Source organism: Neocloeon triangulifer, unplaced genomic scaffold (assembly GCF_031216515.1).
Source record: "Neocloeon triangulifer isolate White Clay Creek 2 clone unplaced genomic scaffold, ASM3121651v1 ptg000010l, whole genome shotgun sequence".
Taxonomy (NCBI): Eukaryota; Metazoa; Arthropoda; class Insecta; order Ephemeroptera; family Baetidae; genus Neocloeon; species Neocloeon triangulifer.
The window spans coordinates 332,039-359,581 of record NW_026775552.1 but is presented as its reverse complement, the minus strand read 5'-3'; the positions used below and the strand labels follow the sequence as shown (position 1 = coordinate 359,581).

At 39.4% G+C, this 27,543-nt stretch overlaps 1 protein-coding gene across 5 annotated transcripts in view; it reads right to left on the bottom strand.

The window, feature by feature from the left end:
• The window catches only part of LOC132195811 (dual specificity calcium/calmodulin-dependent 3',5'-cyclic nucleotide phosphodiesterase 1-like), a 133,054-nt gene that overhangs the window by 87,155 nt on the left and 18,356 nt on the right, over window positions 1–27,543 (bottom strand). For 4 of the 5 annotated variants that reach the window (XM_059618026.1, XM_059618025.1, XM_059618030.1 and 1 more), the window contains exon 3: window positions 26,725–26,880. In XM_059618026.1, the coding sequence (XP_059474009.1) occupies window positions 26,725–26,880 (156 nt within the window). Of the gene's footprint in view, window positions 1–2,668; window positions 2,821–26,724; window positions 26,881–27,543 lie in introns of those variants that run through there. The other variant, XM_059618031.1, reaches the window with a different exon arrangement.

Sequence of the window (27,543 nt, the reverse complement as noted above, 5' to 3'; positions counted from 1 at the left end):
TATTTGAGCAGGAAATAATTAAAAAAAATTAATTCATTAAAATATTAAAATGTATACAAAAATAAATAAAATTAATTGAAAAAATAACTAAAAAATTTTTTGATGCCAATAATTTATTTATAAGATTGCTGCATTTGATTTGCACCTTTGCATGTTTTACACGATGTTCTGCTCGCATATTCTATATTTTGGCACGGATTGCTCGGATGCGAAAGACGAGCTGCGGCAAAAAGCTCTGCTCTCGGCGATTTCATTGTGATGAATGGGGCTGGCGAGCACTTTTGTGCGCTGAGAGAGCCGCGGCCAAATCATATTTCACTTAGGGGATAAAAAGCGGCTCCGAATATATATCTCGTAAAAGAGAAGAAGTGTCACTCGACGCCTTGTTACAATTTATTTCCTCCGCGTGTGGCGAAATTCAAAAAGCGTCTCAAAGCTTACAAAATGCCCTGTCACTCTCCGGCGGTAAATTTTAAGTGTGGCGAGCAACGCGGCGTGTGCAGATTATTAGCTCAGCAAGTTTGCCACACACGCTCGGTGAAATTTATTGCGACTCAAGTCAAGTGTGTGTACGCTTGGGAATTTTCACAACGTCACTCTTTGGCTTAATTCAAAGTTAAAACACAAACAACTCGAGATGCAAGATTCTTGGAAATTGTAATAATTTAAAACACTAGGTTGAAAAGACAGTTCAAACGAGATTTCGCAAATAAGCAAAAATGATTTAGAAACAAATTTTAGGCATAATTAAATTCATCAAATATTATAAAATTCATAGCGGGCAGAAACAAAAAAACATGGCTGTCGAAAAACTAATTTTAAATTTATTACACTTCCTAAAAATTTATGCAAAAACAATTTAATATTCCTTAATAGCAAAAATAAAAGAAATTTTTTTTAAATTTTTTTGTAGTGACGCATATAAAGAAAAAAAATTAATTTTCTCATTTTTTTTTCCGTTTTTTCATCATAAAAGCAGTAAAATTTCGCTTAAAACCAAAGCTAGCGAATGATCGGCGAGTTCAAACATATTTTGCACGTTTGCCGCGGGTTTATTTTTATTTGACGCACGCCCGGCGGTCGGCTGTGGCAACAAAATATTTTATTGCGCGTGTCGTTGGCAGATAAACTGCGCGAAATTGCGTCGTAAAATATTTCGGGGGCGATGCAGGTGTATGCAACCTTCTTTCCTTCTTTTGATGAGGAGGAGCGACGAGGCGATAGAATGCAAATGATTGAATATGTATGAGAGGAACTCTTTTGAATTGTAAATGCTGAGATAAAGAAAAACCGGGCGCTGTTTTTCGTACCAAGCGCGTGCTGTGAAAGTATTTATGGGAAATTCTTTTTATACACATGCGTGCGTGAATTTCATTCCTTTCAAAGAACCTCTCGGCATTTATATATTTTGATTTGGATTCTTTTTTCGGAACTTGTTTGACTTTGAATGAAAGTTTCGGTTGCGCGAATAATTTATGGCGGAAGAAGAGGAAGTTGTTTTTATTTCGTCGCTCAATAAAAACATACACCGTCTTCAATTCGCATTTATTGCTCAAGTCCGCTCGATATAAAAAAGCGAGAGACGGCGAAAAATGTTTCCCGTTCAATAAATATGGTGCCAGATTACATGCTTTTTCCTTTTTTGACAACTGCTTTAGCTCGGAGCGGTGAAAGAGATTTTTCTCTAGCAAAGGAGATCTCGGTTTTAATATAAAAAGAGTTTTACGACCGCAGTAATTTCAAATGGCGTCCAACAAACACATCTCGTGCAATTGCGAATATCTTCATTTGAACGTTAACCCACATCTCGAGCCAGAAAACACTTTGGTGCATCTCTTGATAACTGTTTTGGCTCTAAAAGCTGCATTTCTTTCAAGAAAGAAAACCAATGTCGCGAGCTTGCAATCAGTCTCTATTTTTATACACAAATTTCTGCTGAATTTACTTCCCGAGTCAAAATTGCCATTTTGCTTTTGATTTTTTTAACATTGTTTCTATGGAAATTTTCTAAAATAATGTTTTAATCTAAATTTTCCCGACCAAAATTGATAAAAATTTGACCAAATCACTTTCGTAAGTAGGATGGAAAAATAAAATAAATAGGTCAGACGACATCGCAAATTTACGTTGATCTTATGGGATAAGGTTGAGACGATTTAATTTCATTGTAAATTCCTTAATTCAGCCAAACACCCAAATGAATTGAAAGAATAGTTGGGTTTTTCCTAAATTTATCATGATTGTTATTCTTTAATAGGAGTTTAATTGAAGCATTTTTAAAAATTAATAAAATTTCATATTCATTCGATTCATTCAGCTTGGCAAGTTGTTTCATAATATTATTCTATGTACAGATATTTGAATTTATTTACTTTCTTTAATATTGATCCTCTCTAATGATAAAAAAATTTAATAATGAAAACAAATAAGATCTTTGCATGGATATTAATTAATTTTAGATTTCGCCCTTTTTTCTCTGCAACAAATAAATCCAGAGAATCTATACGTGCGCGTGACTGTGTAGATGCGATTGCCTTTTGTTTTATCTTATCGTCGTTTTACTTTTGGGCTTGATGAAATTCCGCCCGGAAAATAAACATCAACAAAGCGCGCGCTAAACGATTTTGCCGGCGCTAATCCTGATTAATAAGAAGAAATCGAGTCTCACCGATGGTGTAGGTGGCGCCGTCGATCTGGATGGTGCACGCGCTCTGCCGTTTGCACAGCGTCTTCTGCTTCTGATCCTGCATTTAAGCCGATTAAACCAATTTGAATCGCGCGCGAACTTGAGAGGAAGGACCAGCTCTGTGCGGTGGCTCAGGAGGGCTCCATGCAACTAACGCAGTCCTAGCAAAGAAGGGCGCACGGGAGGGGTGCTCTGGCCCCTCCCCCACCCTCGTACACACGTGCTCGATCTCTCGTCGCGTCATTAATCATGCATAAATGTTATTTTATTTTTATTGCCGGTGTAATTTGTATGCGTTGTTGGCTCGCTCGACCGCCAAATTGGGCTTTTGGCCGCAAATGACACTGCGTTAAAATAAAAAAAGTCCTGCCCAATTTGGTATGCGCATTTTTGATCAACCGCCGCGGCTTTCTAACGTTGGGCAACGCGCCGCGCTTCTTTTTTCGCGGCTCACACACTCATGAATGCTAATTAGCAAGGTCGTCTGTTGACCAAATTATTTTGTCAGCGTCTTTTAATTTTAAAACGCCTTATGCAGATTCGGTCTGCTTTGCTTACAAAATGTCAACATAGTATAAATAATTTCTTGTTACAAAAATGATGCCATAATAATCACAATGAATGCTTTATAATTTTCAAACTGGTTTTAAATATCGGAATTCTCTTAAATTACTTTGTTTATTTTCTCTTTAAATTTCATAATTTCACTCTTTCATTAATAATAAACTATTTCAAATATCAATCTAAATGTCAGACGTGGGGTGGAAATGGAAAATTTTATAATTTATACATTTATTCAATTCATTAATTTCAGTCAATTCCCAACAAGAAATTAATTAAAAATTATTTTCAGGCGTTTTTTACCATGGTTTTGATTTTGTAAAATTCAAATTTCTCTGAGGAAGCGGAAACGAGGTGACGCATTAAAATGCATGGGGGGCAGACCGTCGCTCAGTCTCAGTCAAATTAAAGCAAGGAAGGGAAAAATTCAATCAGTTGAAAATGTACAGGAAAGCTAGGGACATAAATAACTAATGCAGCATCTCTTCAAACACACACGCCACTGGCTGATTCTCATTTCACTTGGAAAAAGGCTCTGGAGTTTCTTTTCCATCCCTGCATAATTTAACTGAAGACATGAGTGCGTTCTTTGAATATTTAGACATCGGCTTAAAAAAAAGTCTGTTAAACATATTGTGTTATTATGAGATTATTTTGAAAACAAAAAAATACATTGTTAATGAAAATTACACGAGAGAAAAAATTACTATTGTGATTTAAAATTCGGCTTTCCTCGATGGGTTTCTGTGAGTTTTTTTATTGTTTAAGAAAAAACAATATCCTGATCTTTATCCTTCAACAATAAAAAAACTCACATAAACCCATCGAGGGAAAGCCAAATATTAAATTAAAATCACCACGAATCAACTCTCAATCGTGAACTTCTACTTAATAAAAGAAAATAATAATAAGATAATAATTTCAATTGTTTGAATATTTTAATATTTTTACTCTCTTGAATATTAATTTTATGATGTTAAATTGAAAGAAATTTTATAGGTTAAAGGTAATTTAGAGAGATTTGAGCAAACTGCGAAAAGGTTTTGCCGAAATGAATGTGTTTGCGTGCAGCGTTGTCCTTTTCTCTCTCTATTTGAACAAACAAGGCGCCTTTTCCACCGAATTCATCTGGACAAACACGGTCTCGTTTCTGAGCTCGGACAAACACACACACGTACCAGGCGACTTCTTGATCCATCAAATAATTAAACCTGCAGACAAATACGGTCATAAATTTCAATTGCAGCCCCGAGCCGAGCGAGGTGAATGGAAAATCGAGAGACGCGAGCAGCAAAAGTTCTATTTCAGGCGCGCGCGCGCCTAAATATTATCTTTGCCGGTCGCTTTGCTGTCAGTAAAGCGAGGGTAATAATGTGATGGGCAAACACCGCGTGCGGCCGCCCCCGAAGTTGCAAAGCCAAACCGCCGGCCGGGTCGCGGTTAAGCAACTTGAGCTTTAAATTAATGGCGGAACTGCTGGGCTCTGAGGTGACATTTTCTTCTTGCACCGACGATCAAATTTCACGTTATAATTTAAAACAAAACCCTCTCTCGCCTGTTAAAAGTTGTTCAGTTTTAATGTAAAATAAAAACTGTTTATCAAATTTTTTAGTCCAATTTTTAAGTTTACAACGAATTGAAAAATAAAAAAACTTCACATAGACGAAATATTTCATTTTCATCAAAATATGAATGAGAATGTAAAAATATCTCAATTACCTTTATTTTGATGGAACCAATTTTTAATCCAGTTTGTTGCCAAAGCCCAGTAAAAGAATCACCTTAATTGCTAAGAAATTAAAGTAATAAATATATGATTTTATCAGATATGGCGAGTCACATCTGAACATTTTATGGTTTACGGATATAAAAAAAGATTATGCTCGCCCGTGTGGCGTGTTTGGAGCTTTGCTGATAATTCAATCGCCCTCTCCAGAGGCGTATGTTTGCAATTATCGCCGCAAACATGAAAATGCCAGAGGAACCTCCTCTTAATGTTTTCATTGAGAGCCTGTGTGTTTGTTTCGAAATTAATGGAATTTCGAAAGGGGTGTGCGTGCGCGTCGGCTCATTCAAAATTCATCGGCTCTATGTTGTCGATTATCGTTCACTCGGCTGACGCGCGCATTTGCATTGCAAACACATCGGTGAATTCTGGCGCGCCTGCAAATTTAATGGACGCAACCTGCCGGACTTGGGCGGGATAATAAATTAATGTGCGTGCCGGCGGGATAGTTAATAAGTTTATCAAAACGGGCAGACTCTGCACACTTTGGCACAAAAGTTAACGCGCCACTGCTAAAATTTAATGCCTTTCATCAAAATATTGGCAAATTGTTACACATTGCGCCAAAAATATTGATTTTGGCGCAAGATATAGATTATTTTTGTTAAAATTAATATTCAAATTGGTAGGCCGAGAAAAATGGCGATTAATAATTGTTGAGTTAAGCTAATAATGTTCCTTGTTTGGAATGAATAACTAATAAAAAATTAGTGATATTCGAAAAATACACTAATTTAATGTCTGTGTCTGTAGTACATATTAAAATAACTTTAATACTAAAAAACAAAAAAAATAATTTTAATTATAATCTTTTCATACCTATAAAATTTCGTTTAAAGTTTAAAAATTTAAATGCAACATAAATAATCAATAATTGTTATTTTTGTTTATTAAACAAAACAATTAATTTTACTTCTTTTAACATCAGAACTTTATAAGCAACCTTTTTAAAGCTCGTTTTTTCATCCTTTTCGTGGTAAAATGCTGGAAAATTCAACCTGCGGAGACGGAATTATCAGAGAGCAATTTGCGCGTCTGAGCTGCTGTTGCGAATTCGCTTTCCATTCAAAAGAGAAGCACTCAAAGTGGAGAGATGTTCAGCTCTTTCTATTGCCCGGCGCGCGTTCAACTTGCGCGCACAATTAGTTGCGGGCCGCTTTACAGGCTCCAAAGGGTGCCTGCAACCCCGCAAGTGCCCATCTTGTTCCTCCCCATCACAAAAGCAGCCGCTCGATTTGTGAAATATAATCCGCGCGCAGGCAAACGTGGCCCGGCAACTTGGCTTTGTGCCCAACACTGATTTTCTTGTGAACTATTTTCGAGGTGTGCCTGCGTGAATTTCAGGGAAAAGTATAACAATGGAGCAATTTCCCTTTGAGGAAAAGGTCTGATCTAATTTCTTTTGCTTTGTAAAATTTTGCCAGGCAAATTTTAAAATAGACCAATAAATTTTTAAGTGATCCTTGAAATATATGCATATAAATGAAGTAATTTTATTCAATTACTCTAAATAAGAGATTCTGACGAATAAGTCTTGATTTCATAATTCAATTATGTGGGTGATTTATTAAAATTCTTTGCAATTAATTAAAAAGTTTAAGCATTTTTTATTGGGTATTTTCTTTCTTTCTCAAAATCTTAAAATTTTCGTGTAAAATTTCATTTCAACTTTTGAACAAAACAACAAAAAGAATAAAAAATATATCTCAAGCAAACATACATAAAAATATTTCATTTTATGCTTCGGTTCTTTTGCGTAATGAAAATCCTCACACTACCCCTTTGCTCGTGTTTTCTTGTTTGCATATACAAAAAACCTGCAGGGCTCGTTAGTTATTGTTAATTTAAAACCTCTGCGTGTTTGAGAGGGAAGGCTGCTGGTGGGCGGAATATTCGCGGAAAAACGGAGCCCACTAATTTGCCGCTGCTTTATTTGCAAAAACAAACGCAGAGAGCTTTTGAAGCGAGAGAAAGTGAAACATGGCCGAAATAATTCACACGCGCGTGCCGGTTTTTTGTATTATTTGAATGACGCAGGCATTTAATTCCGCTCCCTTGGCTCCGACAGTGTTCGGTCCAATTTTTTGCCGTAGTCCTTCGGGGAAAGAAGACCTGCTCGCGACTAACAAAGTGTCACTTAATTCTCCGAGGTGCCAAAGCTGGCAGTTTTCACGATCAGCCTGGGAATTAGTCGCAGCTTTTCCGAGTACGGGAAAGTCGGAAAAAGCAGGATTCTGGCACCATCTGCTGAGGCCCGACTCAATCACCCCTTTTATTGGCTCGCGCGTGGGCGAACTTCAATCCAGCCGAATAATCGCGACAAATTCGATGAACCATTTATCAAGTGCTTCAAGAACGACTTCTTCTTCAGATGGGACAAGCATTCATTATTTTTAAAGACTTTATCCTCTATTTTATTTCAGGAAGGACCGATAAAATCTGCACCTTTTCCTCTTTGATCATCTGATAATTTTTTTATATTATCATTAGACTAGGCCAATCAGTTATCGCTGAAGTGCCTAAAATACATCCTTTAATTGTATTTATTTGTAATATGGTAAAAACATAGAATTATTAAACGGAAGCAAAAATTAATAGCATTGAATGAATCATCTCGTATAATTGCACGTAATGGAAATGTAATTATAATTTTATAATCATATAATTGATTATACATTTTATATTATTTACTTTGTCTCATTAGATCATTAGCTTTGTATCAATAGTAACAAATTTAATCAATCAATATATTTTTCAACAAAATTAAAGAAATTAAATATTATATTCAATAATAACAAATTAAATCTAAAGGTAAAAGTAATACATTATTTTTGAATTGGCCTTAACAATATAATAGAGCAACTAAAATGAACATTACTGTAAGTTTGCGAAAAAAGCAGCAGTAAGAATAATAGACAGTTTACTGGGGAAAGTCTGTACCCGAGTCGATACCGAAATGCTACCGCGGAGACTGAATAAGAATTTTCATTGAAGCAAGAAGTCTCGGTCAGGAGAAAAACACACAATGCAGCAACATGGCCGGGGATCAAAGTGACGCGGCCTTTGAAGTCACTCAGGCTTCATTGTTGAACCGAGGAAAATAATCAACTTGCTTCTGGTCTTGCAGTGCAAATAAAGAGAAGAAGCACCGAGACGGCTCCAGTCTACTTTCACCACCAGCTCGTCCTTTAAAATGTCAGAAAATTGGGTACTAATTTCCTCAAAAGCTTTAAATGGAATATTAAAGAAGTAGTTCGATAAATAAATTGCAAATTCTGTTCAATTGTATTCCCCGCCGACCAAATACTAATAAAGCGGCGAGCAGGTGAAACGCGTTCGGCCCGCATGACTGCGTTTGTATTGTGTCCTGCGCGGTGACTGCGGCAAAACAAACTGCGTTGAGCATCTCGTTTGTATAGAACAAATGTTGAGCCCGCCAATTAACTGCGGCAATAATTATCTCGCTTTTCAATTACACGCCTGCTGTCGTTTTTGCCAACTTGAGAGAAACCTGAGAGGAACCTAATTAGCCAATTTAATCCGTACTGCCGACGGCAAATTTATAACCTCGCTTTCAGCTCTGGTACCACATCGAGAGCGATTGGAGCTGCAGCCGATAAAACGGCAAATGGCATGCACACGTCTCTTGATTATTGATTCGGACCACACAATGTGCACCATATGCACGTGCGCAACGTTGATTGAGTTCAAACAAACTGCTGATTGGAATAGTTGCACTAATTGAAATAACTCGCGCAGAGAGGAAATTACTAAGGGAAACTCATGCTCGTCAAAATGCTTTTTTCAAACTATTTTACAGAGATTTTCTTTTTTTATTAACACAAAGTACTTCATGGCAAAAAATATTCCGGGAGATCCCCCCCCCCCCCCCGGAGGACTTAAGTCCCGGGAGGATAGTGGCGGGACAAATTTTATTCGGCTCTAAAGATTTAGCACTTTCAAGCGGGAGGAAATTTTATTATATTTATCCCATTAATATAAAATTTTATTTTAATAAATGTATTATTACTAAAAATATAATTTACTAATCTGTTAAGTATAAAATTTCAAATTGTAAGTAATTAAATACTCGGCTCAAAAGTGTTTTTTTTTTTTAATTGTAGTATTTTTACATCATGAAAGCAGCCGGATTTACTAATCTCTAATGATAAACAAGTGCAAAAATTACCACAATCTTTCACTGTAGATCATTGGCTTGTGCATCACCTAAAAATCCTAGACTGAAAGTGCATAAAACACCTCCGTAAAAATGAAGACGGTCCATCGGACGTGTAAAGTAGGTTGGCAGGTGCGCGTCTGGCAGGAATAAAAGTGCTCCATAAACGTGCAAAGCCGTGGGGCTGCGGCCAAGTGTGTGCCGCGGCTGCCCATTTGAGCCTTCATAAAAGCAGCCTTCACGCATTTCTCAAGGCGCTGCGTGAAGTGATCGGCGGCGAAATGGGGCCGCGTATGGATTTTCCTTTGGCGGATTTGCCAGGATCAGCACCGAGAGCTGAAGATTTCTTTTCGCTTTAGAAAGAAAGACACACACTGGAGGGCCGGATATATTAGGAGGAAGGTACTCGAGCACAAAGGCAGGTGCTCGGCCGAGCGACGAGCATGACAAAGAGACTCTCTTCATTTGTCACCGGAACCAATCACTTAAATAGCTCCGGCCAATTAACGCAATTAGTTTTGCTTCAAGAATGAGACTTTTCTATTCGCAAAAGGTCTGAACACTTATTAAAAAGCAAAATCATTCATTAAAGATGTTGACTAAAATATTTAGATAATGAATAATGCATTTTTTTTTAAACTGGATTTTTGTCACCAAAAAGAAATTAAGCAAGTTTATGGAATTTTCAGAATCTTTATTCACTTTGATTGATCAGAAATATTTAGATTTTACAGTTACTAGAGCTCCAATCGGGAAAGTTTTAATTAGATTATCATTATTAATGAATGTTTTTGTTTAAATTGGCTTGTTAAAAGTAGGAAGATTAGAAGTTGAAGAAGCTAATCCGCCTCGCACAAATAACAAAATCCAATCCAGCTGGCGGGACGAAAGTCTGGAGAGAGCGCAAAGTAGATTTTGTGTCGGATCTGCAGCGCGAATCCACTCAAGAGTCAATTATCTCCGGAGCAGGCGGGTGGGCGGGCGCCATATTTCCCTTTCGCCCAAAACAGCAGCTGTCGGAAAAGTTAAAAAGGGTCTCTCTGCACCGCCGACAGCAAAAATTTTAGGAATGAAAATGAAAGTTATCACACAATTGTAAATAAAGATTGTGAATGCAAAAAAAATTTAATCTGATTGTATCATTTTGACGAGAATGTCGTAAAAAATGAATCAAATTTGTCTGAAGCTGTTCGTATGACTTTTAAATTAAAGTCTTGCATTTTTCTCCTATAAATTTACACACGATGTGAATAATAAATTTGTCTATACAAATAGAAATTGTTTGATACTGGAAATAGACGCATCAGAACGCAGCAGGTGGTTTGTTCGTCGACGCACAAAGTTATCCAATTTGGCGGGAGGGGGCGGCAGGGGAGCAAACTAACGACTTTATCCTTTATTAGTTCCAGCGAACCACCGGTCTCTGCCGCTCTTGCTCAATTTAACTTGGAAAAAGCGGCACCACGTGACGTCAGAAGGGCCTAATGTGCGCATCCGCCAATAAATATTTGAGGGCCCTGCCGAATAATTCAGACCGTCCGCAGTAAAATATTCACGCGAACGTGTTAGACTTCTCACGTGAGATTACACCTGCATATTTTCCGCGACTTTTCCACCTCTATAACGAGCTAACCAAAGACCAAAAGGTCCGAAATGAGTTGAATTATTTATCAACAACAACGCTTTCCTCCTCATTCACAATTAGGCTCAGAGTGAGCTGAAAAAGATAGCAATTTGCCTAGTCAGGTGTCAGATTGAATTTTCTATTTTTTACCTTCAAAGGCATAGTGATGAAGGGAGACTTTAGAAGAACCGTGAAAGGAATTTGCAACAAATTAGAAAAGTTTTGAGCTTCGTTAAATCCTCAAAAGTTCTCATCGCAAAAAATTGACTGTTTGAGTTATGAAATATTAAACAAAAAACTCTCAAAATCTGCAGTGATTTTATTCAATCAACTTTTGACATTGACATCAATCTTAAATCGAATATATATCTTTATTTTCTGACTAAACGAATAAAACAGATGAAATAAGTAACCGACTTTTTCAACTTTTTCCAGAAAAAGCAGGCTTTACGCAGACAAATTCCATGAATTTAGGCATAATCTATTGGAATATAATCTTACAAAATTTCATATTATACTTTTAAATTTTATTTTCTTTTAATTATCCTCGCAGCTGAAAACCTAAAAAAAAGCCAAATTTTTCAAGTTTTCCATCATGATCAAGTAAATAAGCAAAGAAATAAATTTGGCGGCGAGTGCGGGGGGAATAATTATGCGGGCGAGCAGAAGGAATTTCTCTGATAATGATGGAGTTTTTTTTTTTGTGATTCATTTGGATAGACTATGATCCTGCCAAGCTCCATTCGGTGCTTATCGGCTGGAAAGCCTACCAAATTAGCCAGGTGCCGCTGGACTTTATGAAATGCCCCCATTTGGTGCAGGAATTCCAACAACTCGAGGAAACGGCACAAACCTCGAGCAGGCAAGTTCGGCGTCCTGCGACACCTCCCGAACATGAGTGACGATACAGAGCACTTTTTGACGCGCTAAAAACGTCAAAGTATTGAACTCTGTACCTTCGTATTGGTAGCCTAACACTCAAACCACTACGCCACTCACGCCGGTGGCGTGTGCTGTAATGAAGTTATGCTTTGCAGGTTTTATTTTGGGCCTCCTCGTCTTCTTTTGAGGCCGCTTTGTTCGCGCGAAAATAATTTATATATACACATTGTTTGGCGGCAACAAAAGAGCCGCCGCGGCTGAGTAGAAAATGCCGCTTTTCATTGCGAAACGAACAAAGACGAGTGTGTTTAAAATTAAAAAAGTAATTACCAGAGCAGCACGCGCAGGCTATTTTATTTAAGTGCGCTCGCAACCCTGGCGGTGGTTTTTGCAAAGACTCGGGTTTCAAAAGCCCTGTGCGAAATGTCTGCTGTTCTGCCAACCTAAGCCGCCCTCGGAATCGAGAGAGACTCGGAAATATTTCACGGAAACATCCCTGCCTGCCGCACTCGTAATGAACAGATTACTGCTCTGCGGGTGGCTGCGTGTCTTTTCCGCGAATAACTCGGTCTAGCTTTTAAAAGTTGGCGGCTGCCGTTTTCAATTTTCTTTGTTCCACCCTTGGCCTTAGTTTGGGCATATTTTAAGGTGCAACTTTTCCTTTGGCACGAGCAAAGTTGGCACTCACGCAGTGAAGATATAAATTCAAGTTAGGAAAAATAAAGTTTTGGAAAGTTTCTCATGCAAATATCTGAAAAATGTTTTCGTCATTGTCTTGAATTTTTCACCATCTTTGTTATACTTGAAAGTTTTAGATAACATTCCGCGCCTATTTTGGGTTCCAAATCATGAGAAAACAAATTTTCCAAGCGGACCTTTCTTTAATTTTATGCGAAATTTTGCTCTTGTTTCCACATTTAATCTTCATTTCATTTCATTTATTCTCTCGCAACAAGTCAAACAGAAAATTAAAAAAAATCACATTGGGAGAGAATTGGCAGCCAGCTCTAGTAAACAGCTTACTAAAACTCATAGGCTCAATTTGGAAGCAAAAGTGTTTCCAACTTAAACCTACTCGCCGAACTGGAGCCGTAAGTGGGAAAAAAAAGGAAAATTCAAAGGGTTACATATATTTTGCATGCAATTTTAAACTCAGGAACCGTACAATTTTTTAACGCAGAAGGCAGGGAATTCCACTGATCCGCGACTCGGAAAGAAAAACTTTGTCGACCGAGCTCTGTGCGCACTTTTGGGAGAATTAAACGGTGCTCGCCGCCACTATTTCTCATCACTCGGCCGGTGGTGATTCTCGCCTTTGCGTCCATGTCAGTCTCGCCACTGGTGCATTTCTTGAAAAACATCAAGTCATTAAACTTAAGCTGCTGCTGCACCGACAGCAACCCGTGTTCGGCCGCGTCAGGGATGTGCCGCCCGTACACAAACCTGAGGGCTCTTTTTTGAACTCGCTCGAATTTGTTGATGTTAATATCGATGGAGGGGTGCCACGCGGGGGTGCCGTAGAACAGGAGAGGTTTCACCATCGTCTGGTAGGCCAACTTTTTCACGCGCGGCGTGCAGCCGTGCAGATTGCGCGCCGCGAACGAGAGCACCTTTGCTGCTTTGCCGCGCGCGATGTCCGTGTGTTTGCTCCACCGCAGGTCTTTGGACACTTGGACGCCGAGGAGGCGCTCGTCGGTGACGTACTCGAGGGTGGAGGCGCCGATTTTGTAGACGTCGTGCCGATGTGTCCGGGCACGCGTCACGTCCATCACGTGGCACTTGGCCGGGTTCAGGGACATGCCGTTGTTGTCGCACCACGCCCGGACACTGTCCAGGTCGGCCTGCAGCATGGCGACGTCCGAGAGGTTCTGAATTTCGCGCCAGAGGGTGGCGTCGTCCGCGTACTGTACTAATTCAGAGTCAATGTTGGCGGGCAGGTCGGCGACGTAGATGTTGAACAGCAGCGGCCCCAGGACGCTGCCCTGGATGACTCCGGACAGGACGCTTTCAGGTTCTGATTTTGCTCCTCCATACACGACGAACTGGCTGCGGTCGGTCAAAAAACTTTTCAGCCAATTTAGGAGGTTGCCGCCGACGCCATAGTGGGCGAGTTTTGACAGCAGACGGTCATGCGGGACGCGGTCGAAGGCTTTGGCCCAGTCCAAGAAGATGGCGTGGACGTGCGTCCCGCTTCTTTCGTCCAGCCTGCAGGCCCAACTGTCAAAGGTCTTGCACAAAAGTGTGGTGCATGACCTTTTTTGCCTGAACCCATGTTGGCAGTCGGGAATAATTTTGCTCTCGTTTATAAAATTTTCAACCCTGTCTCGCACGCACCTTTCTAATATTTTTCCGACTAATGAAGTTACACTTATGGGGCGATAATTGTCCAGGCAGCACTTTTTCCCACTCTTAAAAATAGGAGTGACTGCGGCCGTTTTCCACCCCTCTGGAAGTGCACCCTGCCGAAGGGAAAGATTGAAAATTCGAGCGAGGCTGGGGGCGAGTGAGGCGGCACACTTATTCAGCACAATCGCGGGCACGTTATCGGGGCCGGTCGCTGCATTTGTTTTTATTTGCCGCAGATGGGAGCACACACTCGCTGCGCTAACAGAGAAATCACTTAACACTGGGGCCGCCGCGCTGGCAGGTGATCGGCGCACGAATGGGAAATAGTTTTGCACAGTATTGAAATTCTTGAGAAACGCACGGCTGAACGCGGAGGCGACTAACTCGGGCTTCGACACTTTCTCGCCGCCAATGTCAAACACTGCGGCTGCAGGCGAAACTTTACTCTTCTCCTTCACGTAGTTCCAGAAAAATTTATTTCCGCCTGGTCCACGGCCCAGATCCCACATCCACTTATCGCGTGCCAGTCGAACTGCCTTCTGCACAGATTTTCTCGCTTTTTCAAACTCGAGACGTGAGAAAGCTGATTTTGTTTTTCGCCAGGCTGCATACATTTTGTCTCGTTTGCTCATAAGCGAGCTGACCTCTTTTGTGAGCCATGGTGCGCATTTTCGTTTCTTCGGGCGGACAATTTTCTTTGGAACGATTTCGGCGAGGGTAACAAAAAACATTTGCTGCCATTTCTCCCAAGCTTTACTCACTGAGCAGAAATTAAATTCCAGATTTTCCAATTTTCTGAAAAGTTCCACTCCAAGCTCATTCCAATCCACTTTTTTAAAGTCAAAATATTCTCGGCGGGCGCGTCGGGGCTTTTCTCGCCGAACAGTTAACTCAAGCACAATTGCATCATGGTCACTCACACCAGGGGTGACTTCCGCCCTTGCAATTAACCCCTCAGCGTCACAAAGGGCGAGGTCAAGAATTTTTGATGTGGAGTCTGTTGTGCGGGTTGCGTCTTTAATATATTGTGTCAATGAGAGGTCGTCAAAAATATCCAAAAACTCTGCTGCGGGTGCGAGGCCGGCGACTGGCGGGTCATGCATCCAATTAACGTCCAGATTAAAATCGCCCGTGAGAATGACGCTGTCAAAGTCGTGCTTTACTTCAGCAACCCGTTCGAGTGATTTTATTAACTCGTCATTGTATGCAGCGGTCGCGTTTGGCCTTCTGTATGCAGAGCCGACCAAGATTTTTAATTTGTCCAAGTTTACTTCCAGCCAGACTACTTCCGCGCCTGCCTCAAGGTGTTGGAGGCGGCGGGGGTGCAACTCGGGGCGCGCGGCAATAAGGGTTCCGCCGGCAGCACGGCGACCACTTCTCCTATCATTACGAAAAACAACGTAATCTGACGGCATAATTTCGTTGTCTCCAACGTCGGGAGACAACCAGGTCTCATTTATGCAAACAAGATCTGCGTCGACTGTGTCAATTGCCGCGAGAATATCCGCGCGCCTTTTTCGATTGCAGAGAGAGCGAGCATTAAACGAATAAAGTCGGTAGAAGGTGCGATTTTTATTGCGAGACGAGGATTTTTGGCCGGCAGGGGGACTCGATGGAGGAGTATCTGCGCTAATGAACGAGTCGGAGAAATTTGGCAGGGAGCAGGACCAGCAGACGAAATCTTCGTTGCCCCTGAACTTTTTTATCTCCTTTTGGCTCCAGCGCATACAACTCGAGTGATAAAACTTTTTACACTCACCGCATTTTATCCTGATTTGATTCTTCCTGCCATCGCGGTCGCAGAGCACGCAGGGGCCCGGGTTGAGTTCAATGTCACCGGCGAGGGCGATGAGCAGCAGCAAACGCGACCAAAGGTCGAGCCGATGCCGGGCATACCTGCGATTCCTGCGTCGAGCGGTGCTGGGTGCAAGCACACGCACAAACAAAACCGTTCTCCAGCTCGTGCATTTTGACGGTGCACAGTTGCCGACAGCGCACCAACATGTCACACTACTTTTTTCAATGGTCTCGAGATATGTGAAACGTACCGTGAACACACCATACTGCCCTCGATAACCTTGGCGGTTCTTCTGCAAAGCGTCCTTTGGCAGCGGGAAAAGGGCGACGAGAAAAAGGGCGAGCACCACTCCCTTGCCCGCTACCATGTTTCACACACACGAGACCGGAGCACTGTCGGACAACAAAGTGGAAACTTTTCACACGGGGGAAAGGTGAGTCTCCGCTGAGCAGCGCCCGTCGGACCCTCTAACGTACCTCAGACCGTTTACCCACCCCCGCAGGGCAGGGCACGCGCCTGGCCGCCCCCGGGCGCTGCTAGGATATCCACGGTACCCTGTGCCGAGTGTGCAGGTCGGGAGTGGGCAAAAACTACCCTTTTTTCTCGATTAAGCTGGAGCTCCCGACACACGCGTGCACACCGGCCGATGTCAGCCTCGACTCCCTCAATAATCTTGATGAAATAAATAAAACCTTTCTTATCTCCTTTTTTAATTACATATTATTCCGGACCAACTCAATCCGAGCTCGTTACTGCAGTGTGGCCAAAAGTGGAACCATTTCCAGCACCTTTGAAGTTGCATCCCCTCAGGCGAGGGATAAAAACGCGTCCTCTCTGTCGCTCTATTTTTGGAGGCGCACCTAATTCCAGAGAGGGTCGGAGCCGGTCCTAATTTTGTGCGAGGGGCGCGGACGAGTGTGTCGCGTGTGCCGGAGCACAAGAAAGAAGGTCGAGTAATACTCGACTAAGCACTTGTTATTACTGCGCGCCGAGAAATAATAAGGCAGTGCAGTCGTCGTCACCCCCATTATTCTTGTTCGGACTGTGACGCAACCTCGAGAGCGGCTCTTCTTCTTCTTTTCGGCCCATTTCTCGCGATATTTGTTCGATTCCAGGCCGCGGGATTGGAGAAAATAAAATCGGGCCAGAAGACCGTCAAGCGCCTTCTTTTGTGGTTTTCGCAGCAGGTTTGCGGCTTCGCCCTCTGGCCGGATTTATTTCTGGCTCGTTCGCTCGCCGCCGCCGGACTTTGATTAATCTTTCATGAATTTTAATGCGCCAGTGACAAATTTTCGGCCTCCTCCCTGCGAGGCATCTGCTGCTCGAGGGCGCACACCACACCTACCCTAATAAATTAGCATTTTGTGTGTAATTACCAGCCCGGTTAACTGAGGGTTGCGTTGGATGGAATTACAAGACTGGCTGATGGAATTCGATTTTACAAAGAAAAATTAATTAATAAAATCTTGGAGTTCTTGCCCTAGTCTGTACATTGATCTTCCTACCAAAATCCTGACCAAATTTCATTACAGAAGAGAATCGCAAAAACAAACACGCTGCACGTTTCGAAATCCCAGGCAAGAATTAATGCAGGAAAGGAAAATCGCAATGTGGAGAGGGCATTATCTTTGTAATCCAACACAACTGGAGAGCGAGTGGATGGGCCTTTAATCTGGGCAGCGGAGCGCGGTGTCTGGCCGAATAAATAACAGCACATGTATGCGGGTTGGGTTGTGCATCGGATAAGGACAAACCCTGACGGAGTGTGCGGGTGGAAGTGCACAAACCGCGCATCCATCCATCCATCACTTCGTCAGCGCTGAATCGCGCGACAAGAGCGGAAAATAGGACGCGCTGCACGATAATGGCGAGCGCAGCCACTTTATCCCTCCATTGTCAAGAACCCTTCCTTGCCTGCCTATCTGTGCGTCCTTATTGCACCGAGTGAGGCCGAATTCCTGCTCGTCTCCCCTTTCAGCGTCTCGGGTTCGGCAACCCGCGGGACGCCGCCGATCGGCGCGTTGCATAACTCGCCGTCCGCCCACGGCCAAATTGCTAAATAGACTCCTCGACCGACGACGCCAATCGATATTTTTCATTCAGTTTTTGCGTGCCGACGCCAAACAAGCCAGGCTGATATTGCGCTTGTGGGCAGGTGGGTCCTTCAGGGGATCCTTCCGTCGTGCGTCACTCTATTCTCACATTTTCCGCTTCGGCTCACATACATCAGAAATTGACAGTCTTCAGATTTACTTCCAAATAATAATACACTTTTTGGAGACTTTATTTGCAAATAATCTTTTAAACATCAGACTGAAATAATATTGACCAGTATAAATATAATATATTTAAATACTTCTTATTTGAAAAATTTTCACAGAGTAAAAAATAATGAACTAATAAATTCCGATAATTAATTTCTTTTTGAGAAGTCATTATTTTTAGAAAGAAAAAACTAGTCAATTAAGATGGAAATTTGATATATTTGACGTTTTGTTTTAACAAACCCTGAACCTATTTGGTTACATATTTATAAAAAGTTAAAAATTTTCCACACACAAAAATATGTCCCTTTTGATCTTACAGGAAAAACGCAAGATTCTATCTGCAAAAAAGACGATTGACTGGAAAAAGTGCCTGATTTGATGTGTTTTGGAACTTGACGGTTATTGATCAGCGTAAAATGCGTCTCTGCCGGTCGGATAAATCTGCCAATTCATTTCGCACCGCCACTCGAGCGATTGATCGACCCACGCTATTTAAGTCTCAGGAGGACGACGCATGTTTTTTTATTTAGGTTTCCGGAGCCGCGGCGCAGCGAAATCGCTTTTGAATGACGCAAACTGGTGACAATTAATCCAGTCACGGAGCATCACATGCATGCATTATTAAGCACAAATCCACCGCCTTTGTTGACTCAAAACTCAAAGCCGATTATACACCGTCGCTGGCCAGCGGTTCGTTTAATCTCCAAAATTCATTCTATAAATCTACGGTTCTTAAAAAAAGTAGCATACATATTTAAAATACACAGTAAAAAAACATTTAACAGACATCATCACAAATCCACATTATTCAAATTACGATTTACCAGTATAGAGTTTTAATTTAATATTTTGGTTAAAATTTCAATTATTATAAATATATTTAAAACTTATTATTTGATTTCTTACTTTTAATAATATTTAATTAATTAACTAATTATACTGGTCTTATAAGATTATTATAAGCTTTGTTTGGCGTTGCTTTCAAAATACAAAATATTTGAAAGCTCAAATAATTGTTTTAAATAATTGTTGCATTGTTCATATTGGAATTACAGCAATGGAAACACTATTTCGACGTACTCCTTTGGTTCTGTCTACATCAAGGAATTATTTTACGAAATCAAATTTAGCGAAATTGTTAAAATCAACAAACCAATGAAAAATTTTAATTTTCTAATCTCGTAAAATATTCCTAAGAAATAAGTATCTCAATAAATCCACTTATTTCAGGACTTTGTGGCCACGGTCATTTCCATAAATTATTTTTACATTTTGAAACAATCTGACCATTTCCCTAAAAGCTTTGTGAGTCTCAGAGGCTGGAAATTTGACTTCAAATGACAGGATGTTCTTTATTTTGAGCTGTCAGCAAAAAATTGATAAATCTTTTTGCATTTGATCAAATATGAATAAAAATAGCTGAAAATAACTAAACTGAAGTATAATAAATAAAAACAAAAGAGGTTTACAACATATCAGTGACTTTTAAAATATTTACTTCAAAAGTTAAAATTGTAAGAAAACATTTTTTTAAAAGTAACTGAAGTTGATACTGAATGAAATTAAGTTTTTCAATATTTTTTCCTCCACAATTGGAACCATTTCATCGAAAGTCGAGCGATAAATAGTAAATGCACGCTCAACGGTTTTGAGGAAAGAGTCTCTCGGCGGCGATAAAGAGACGAATAATGCTGATGCAGCCGAGCAAGCCCTTGTGTGTTTGCACATGGCGTGTGTGCCCTTGCAGGCGAATATCCCACTCGAGATTGAGAGCAATTCGATTGCTGCGTGCTCAACAATGCAAAAGGTCACGCATTTTTTTTTTTAAATTTGCTTTAATCGGTTGCGAAAACCGTCGTTCTCAAGGAGGAGGATTTCCGAATTGGGGCGTCTTTGGAGTTTCGTCCGCCCGGGGAGGGAGGAAAGGATAAATAATGCAGCCAGATGGCGGGATTCGCACGGATGTTTGTTTTCGGCTGTTTGGTAACAGAGAGTCCTGTCAAGATGGATATTCCGTTTGTGCACTTTTGGATTCTCCCATAACTTTGAGAAAAGACATCCTGCATTTTTTAGGTTAAAAAAATTGAAGGAAAACAATTAAAAAAAGAATTTTGTTCCAAATCTCTGATATTAAAAGAAGATTTATTTTATTTTTAAATTCATTTCATTCTGAAGCAAAGGTTAATTTATTCTGTTATTTTGAAACAAAAAAAGAAGAACTAATTTCAGTTTATTATAATTTGAGGGTTTCAATTGTTTTAATTTTGTTTAGTTTTTCTCTTTTTCAGAGTAAACTTCCAAAATATAAAAGAATGATCAGGCCAAAAACCGAGCGAAATTAGAATGAACTGGCTTAAAACCGTGATCACACCAATTTTAATGACCAAAATAGTTTTCAAATTAGAACATTAATTTAATTAAAAAAATTATTTTACAAATTATATGGTTTAAATTTTTTAACTCATAAAATTATATATAATCGTTGGAATACATCTCTACTTTTTTTTAAATAAATAATCATGACGATGTCTTTTAATGAATTTGATCTCATTAAGGTATTTGTATTTGCGGATTTCTCCTTGTCCAGTGTCAAAAGAAGGAGTTGCGAAATGTCCTTTTTGTTTTCCGAGGAACCTCGCACTCGCTTATTTCTTTTTATTCAAAAGGAAAGGATAAAACTGACGCACCTCATTAAAAACTCGCAACAATATGGTGGCGGCTATTTCGGTTCCGCAACTTTGTCCCCAGCGGTGCAAAAGGAAAAGCTGTTCTGCGCGATTTGTTTTCCAAATCCGGCGGGCCAAAAGTTTTGCGAACAGCAACAGTTGTCACCGAGAAACTTTTTCCGCACCTGCTAATAAAAGTTTGGCTAATTATTCGGCGCGCAGCAACTTTTCAACGATAAATCGGGGGCTAATGGATTGTGCGCGTCCATTCATCACAGGGACGGCCAATTTTATGGACGTGGCGCCGTCAAAAGTGAGGCGGCCGCTCGTTTTTTACAGCGTTTTGACGTACGACCAAGTTTTAGATTAAAAGGGACTGTTGTTTGCAGCGGCGGATGCTTTGTGATTCATGATAAATCGTGCTCGACTAGAAGCTTTTAAGCCGGTAATTAATCACCGCAGCTGAAAAAATATTGCTACAAATTGTATAAAAATATTTGAACCTTAATTTTAATAAATTAAAAAATGCTTGTGAAACATAAATCATTGAAAAATCACGGATATCTTTTGATTAAAACGAGATTAATTAAAATTACAATAAAAAGGAATAAGATTTTTTTTTTAATAATTGAAACACAAGTTTTGATTGAATAAATCAAAATAAAAATAATTATTAAATTTGCAGCTCTGCATCAATCATTTTAATTGAATCTGGTTCATATTTCACAAGTCAATAAATCACAAATGTTTGAAATTACTACCTCGAATAAATTGTCAATATGAGCAAAATCGTTTTTCGCCCCATCTCTCGTCCACCGAAATCAAACAATGAAACATTCATCAAGTTTTATTTGATCAACAGACTGATTGAATTGTGCCCGTCGGTGTTTTAGGGAAATTCGCGCGCGTGTTCGATCGTTTTTGTTGTAACGGACACGCACGGTTTGCGCAATGATTGATTGCCGACGTGGCCGCCGCAAAATGGCCATCAGTGCGTGCGGCGGTTTTTTGCGTGCCCGACGATGCGTCGCGAACATTTTATGCAAATTCCCCGAAGCTCTGAGCATTTTCTGATGACATCGGGTTACAAACTCTCGCCCGAGTGCACCCAGTCTGTGTCCCGAACACAATATGGTGCCACGCATGCATGCGCGCATTATCAAGGCTAATGTCGCCAAAATTCAACTTTTTACCAACAATATTTTTTGTCTCAAAACAGCACGGACTGTGGACTTTATCACTTTGCCGATAAATAATGTGGTAGTTGTTTTTCCCTCATGATTAGGCGTAATCAAATAAAGTTTAGAATGACTTGCAAATAATGAATTAACCGAATTATACAACAAAAAACCAAAAAAATATTGAATGAAGGATGCAAGTGTCATATTTGGCCAATAATTAAATATCTTGAGACTGCCTGGGCCGAAATAACAGTCTCTGAAGCTGAAACATTTTGGGAAAATATCTTTCGCGAAAAGTCTGAAATTAAAAAAAAATATTATATTTCCTATTAATTTCATCTGCGAACGTTTCTCTCTGATTCATCAAATCAAGAACGAGATAGGTTATCTCTGTAAGTTTTTATCAACAATTTAATTTTTGCCAAAATCCTTGGGAAAATTATGCAAATTTTAGCAAGGTACTCACATAATTCAGTAATAGATCAAAAACAAGTTTGCTTTTACATAGGATGAAAAGTAGGTGACAAGAATCATAACAATTCACTTTAAATGCGGTTTATCAACCAAATTACAGATTACTTAAAATTGGGGATGAGGATTTAAATAAAATTGTGATTTCAGATAGATTTAAGATAAAAAAAATAATATTAGGTGAATTAACGTATCTTGAAGTGATTGAGGACAAATTAAAGCTGCAAAATTATCAATTAGTTTGAACTTTTAGCAAAATAAAAATTTATTTTCAAAACACAATTTTAACGTTACACGGAATCAATTTATTATAACCTAGGAGGTCACCCCACCTGTCGCTTTATTTATAGATGCGCGATCAAAACTTTACTCCATCTGCACGCTAATCACCTCCACCTGTCGCGCTAGAAAACTACTTTCGCACGTGTGGTCCAATCAATTAAACTCGCTTCAAAAGTTCCTCTCTGAGGAGAAGAGGCGCGCGACGCGACACCGGATGAAATATGATGGTGCTCAATTGGCAGGCCTTTATTGGAGGGCGATTGTTCGTTGGTGGGGAATTCTGGCTCGGCAGGCCAAGAATTCCAATTTCGCCTCTCGCAGCCGCCTGGAAACGCAATTAATTTTTCTCGCGCCTGCGTCACCCGGATGAATTTTTGTTTCCATAAAGAGAGAAGAAGCAACTTTTAAGTCGGATTAGCAAACTTGGCGGCAAATTGAAAATAAAAAATGAATGCATCGATCGGAGCCGTAATGAAACTGGAAACTTCAAAGGGCCGATTAAACCGCACACGCTGCGATGATTAATTTAGCGCCGGCCAAAGGTGAACGTGCGTTTGCAGCGGGTGTAATGCGGGTTGCCGACTGCGCTGGATTAGCCTAATATGCTGGCAATGCATCGCAACAAACTACTATGTATATTTTCCTTGTGCGGCTAGCGCTGCTCGAACGGTGGAAAAGTCAATTAGCAAGTTGATCTACGCGTAATCGACAACCTCATTAGAACCATTATCTGAGTAATTCGCAGTGGCAACCTTCACTAGGCTTGCTTAGGTGATAAAGGAGAGCTAAAAATGTGTCAATTTATATAACAAATCAAGTTTATGAAATGGTAAAATTATAATTGTGTTGGAAAATTTAAGATTTCCAGACAAGTTCAAATTGAGACATTTTGTTTTCCAAGCACTTTCTGAATCCACAATAAGTTTCTTTTTATAGAATACTTTTGAAATACAAGTTATGATTTTTATCCAAAGCTATTTTACTACTGAAAATTCCAACGTTGGAAATAATAAGAGAACTAATTAAATAAAAATATGTAATTATTAATTTTATAATTTCAGCAGAGATTTTCCACCTAAAAGCTTTTGTTTTTTTCCTTTTCAGTAGAGTGTTTTTGACATTTGTCCTGAGGGAAAATCAAATGGTTGGGTCTAGGCTCTGCGATATAATTAATCTCATCTCAAGCGTTATACTAAATCCAAGTTAGTCGAAAATTAGGCCCCGAACTGCGCGCAATTAAGCAAGTTCCTCCGCCTGCCGGGCTTAATCAAAAGAGACATTACTTCCGATCGAGTGCGCAAATCCCGCGCGATCCGAAGAGTTTTTAAGTCCGAATCTCACAAAAGTCCGTCGCTCGCTCTCCCCGAAGAACCGTGTTTCATCTCCATCTTTTTTGCCCGCCATTGAAAAACTTTTCCACCTCCACAGACACACAACATCTTTCTGCAATCCCCTTGATGGCTTTCGCTGTTGTTTCGTTTACATTCGCGATTTTAATTAAAATGTGCATGAAACTCGAGCGGAGTGTATAAATAAATAAAAGCGGGGGACTCTTCCCCGCGGTGGGAATCCAAACTTTATTTATTTGGAACGGGATTGATTGCACACAATGGGATTGAGGGCGGCCATGCAAGCGTCGCAGCAACTCACATCCGCGTCCAAAATTTGCAGGTTTTTTTCCTCAATAGTTTTTTTCCAACAATGAGAAAAACACACAAACTTTTCTGTTAACGTGGACAAGTTTTTTGTAGGAAATGGAATGTTTTTATAGAAACCAGTTATTTATTTTATTGAAAATAAATTAAATCTAAAGTTGACTTCAAAATCAGGCAATCTTTATGAACATAGTCCAAACATATTAATTGAGTTTGGATATTTATTGATTTGTATTAATTCAAAACGGCACATCCTTGATGGGATCATTGAGCCAAATATTGTTTTAAATACATTTTTTTGTAAAAGCAATATTGTATCTTTCTGATAAAACAATATTACTCTAAGCCGATAAAAGAACTGTTATTTTTTTATTCAAAGCAACATAGAATTATAAATTTGATTAACTTTTAACAAAACATTTATAGTTTCATTGCAGCAACAATCAATTAATTGTTTTAAATTATGAAAATAAAAGTAAATTCAATTTATTTGCAGAGTTGGAATTATTTTTAATTATATTTTGAAAATAAATTAAATACATTAATATTAATGAATCAGTAAATTTTTAAAGTAATTAAAATTAATTTTTTCTCTGCTATTTATTATTTTTTGCCATTGAATAATTTAATGTTTGAGATATATTTGACTAGTAAATCGTGTGGTAAGTAATTAAATGCGATGTGCGGCAAATCGCGATTCCGCAAACAGGTCACACACATGCGAGGATAAACACCAAGCGGGCGTGAAATGACGCCGGCCGCCGCCGTAAATATGGCACACTAGGTTGCGGTGTCAATGACGAGAAAAAGAAAGATCCTTTTATGGCCTCTCTCGATCGCCATTCACGGCGGCGGCGGCAGCGAAATTGGAAAAATGCTTTTCCTCCTCGACTTTCGCTTCTTCCGTTCGGGGCACGCGCCGCGCTTGACAATGCAAATATTTGAGTTTTGTTCTGGCTAAAGGGAAATAATGTCGCCGTTTCGACTTTTGGGACCTCACACGGCGACGCAGCGGGGATTTTCCTTCTAAAGCGGAAAGAAAAGGAAAAGGTTTCGAATGGAAAAGAGGAGGAAATGAGTTTCTTGATATGTCTGTCCTTTGAAGATTTTCAATTACATTTTGTGTGAAAAATTAATATTTGAATATTTTAGAAGGTTATGTAAATTTAATCTTCAGGATGAATTATGCAGATTCATTTAAGAATTTGACCAAACTTGGCATCTAACAAAATTCTATGATTTTATTTATCAAAAGTTTCACAAACGCAAGCTATAATTTTGAAGTGATTTTGTGGAAAATTAAATTCTTTTAACCTTCAATTTTTTTTTTAATCTCGATAAAAAAGCATTGATTTTTTTGCACGGATGAAGTTACAAATTAATAACAAACCGTTTCCATTTTGACTAATTATGCTTCTCGTTGGACGTTCATTAATATTCTTCCAGCTTTTTATTAAAACTTTTTACTCGCGAAATTAGAGCAGCTGGAAATTAATGCAGCGCTCTTTCATATTCCGACACGGCACAATTTGCATTCTCCGGCGATAATGATTAAATACTTAATGAGAGCCAATTAGCTCCGCGGCAGTCCTGCGGCTTATTTCCTTCGCTTTATCTTTTAAAAACCGATTAATCCAATTTTCAAACAATTGTTTAAGTAAAAAAAGGAATAGCCTTGATGAAAAGAGGCGAATTTGCAAAATCAAATCTCTTGTTGCATTAGCAAGGCCAAGCTCGACTTCAATGACGGAAGCCTTGGAATGCTATAAACGTGCAGTTTGTTTAACTTGACACTTACTTGCGAGTTTAACCTACACGCGACTGCCTTGAAAACATTTCACCTACAGACACTAATTTTCCTCATAACTTCTTCATAACATGATGATAGTGTACATGTTTTTGTCAAATAGTTTAAATTTCTCTTCATTACACTTCATTATAATTCATATTAAAATTTTAAACGTAAAAATTATTGAATATTTTGAATTTTAAAATAGTTTATAATATTTCGCTAGTATTCAAATTAATTATCAATATTAAAAAAAAAAAATATTTACATTAATTTGCGCGTTTTCTTTTTCAAGGGAATAATACAGTAAATACTGACTTAAAAAAATATAAATGCGGAATTCGAAAATTAATGTTTCAGCAAAATATTTTAAAAAGTGCCTTCTTGTTATTATCCTTTTTGCTTTCCTATTAATACCAAATATTAAATTCATTGAGCATTATTTTCCCGCAAGTGTTTATTTCATGATCAATCTTTTTATAAAATAATTCGCGTTTCGAGCAACGTGTCATTTCGGCGCGAAATAAAATAAATAAAATTTGCTTGCACTTACCTTGGGCGTCCTCAGATGAGTCCTGCATGTTGTTGTCAGGGTTACACGCACCCTGCGTGCTCTGCTGGGGAGACACGCCGCTACTGAGCCAGCCCGCCGCTTGTTGTTGCCTTGGTGACGTCACCGTCGGAGGCCCCTCGGCCGCGCACGCGCCCCCTTTGGACACACAAAACACTTGGTGAGAAACGACGAAGATGGCACCAACCAACCAACCCCAACCAACCCCCCTGTCATGCACCTGTCAACCGGGTCGTTTCGCGCACAATCAGCCGCCGCCGCGAGAGCCAATTTCGGCTGCAAAGTATGATTTATGGCGCCCCCGGACAAATAATAATCTCACTCGTCAGACTTAACCCTTCTTTGCACCTGGGCCTTTGTGCGGTGACAGACCAGAGAGGGAAAGTTACAGTGTCTTGGACTAAATTGAAAAGCACTTCAAAGTGTCAATATTGCAGTGACGACGGTCTGAATTTCATATCTAATTTACAGAATAAATTAATTTTGTCAAAACATATTGAAATTTGTTTCACTTTGACAGAAACACATTAATCTTGAGAGAGAAATTGTGATTTTTAGTAAAATATACGAGAAAATAACTAAGTAAGCAAAGGTGTTGAAAATCTTTTTGCAATGAAGTGTGTTATTTTTATATATTTTTATTTGATATCTGATAAAATCGATGATTTTGTCTCAAATTAAACTTTTAAATAAGTATAATAAAAACCCAAATATAAGTTAACTAAGTGCATTTTTAAACATTTATAAATGTATTTTATTTCATTTTAATTATTAAAATTTGATAATTAATAATATAAATTG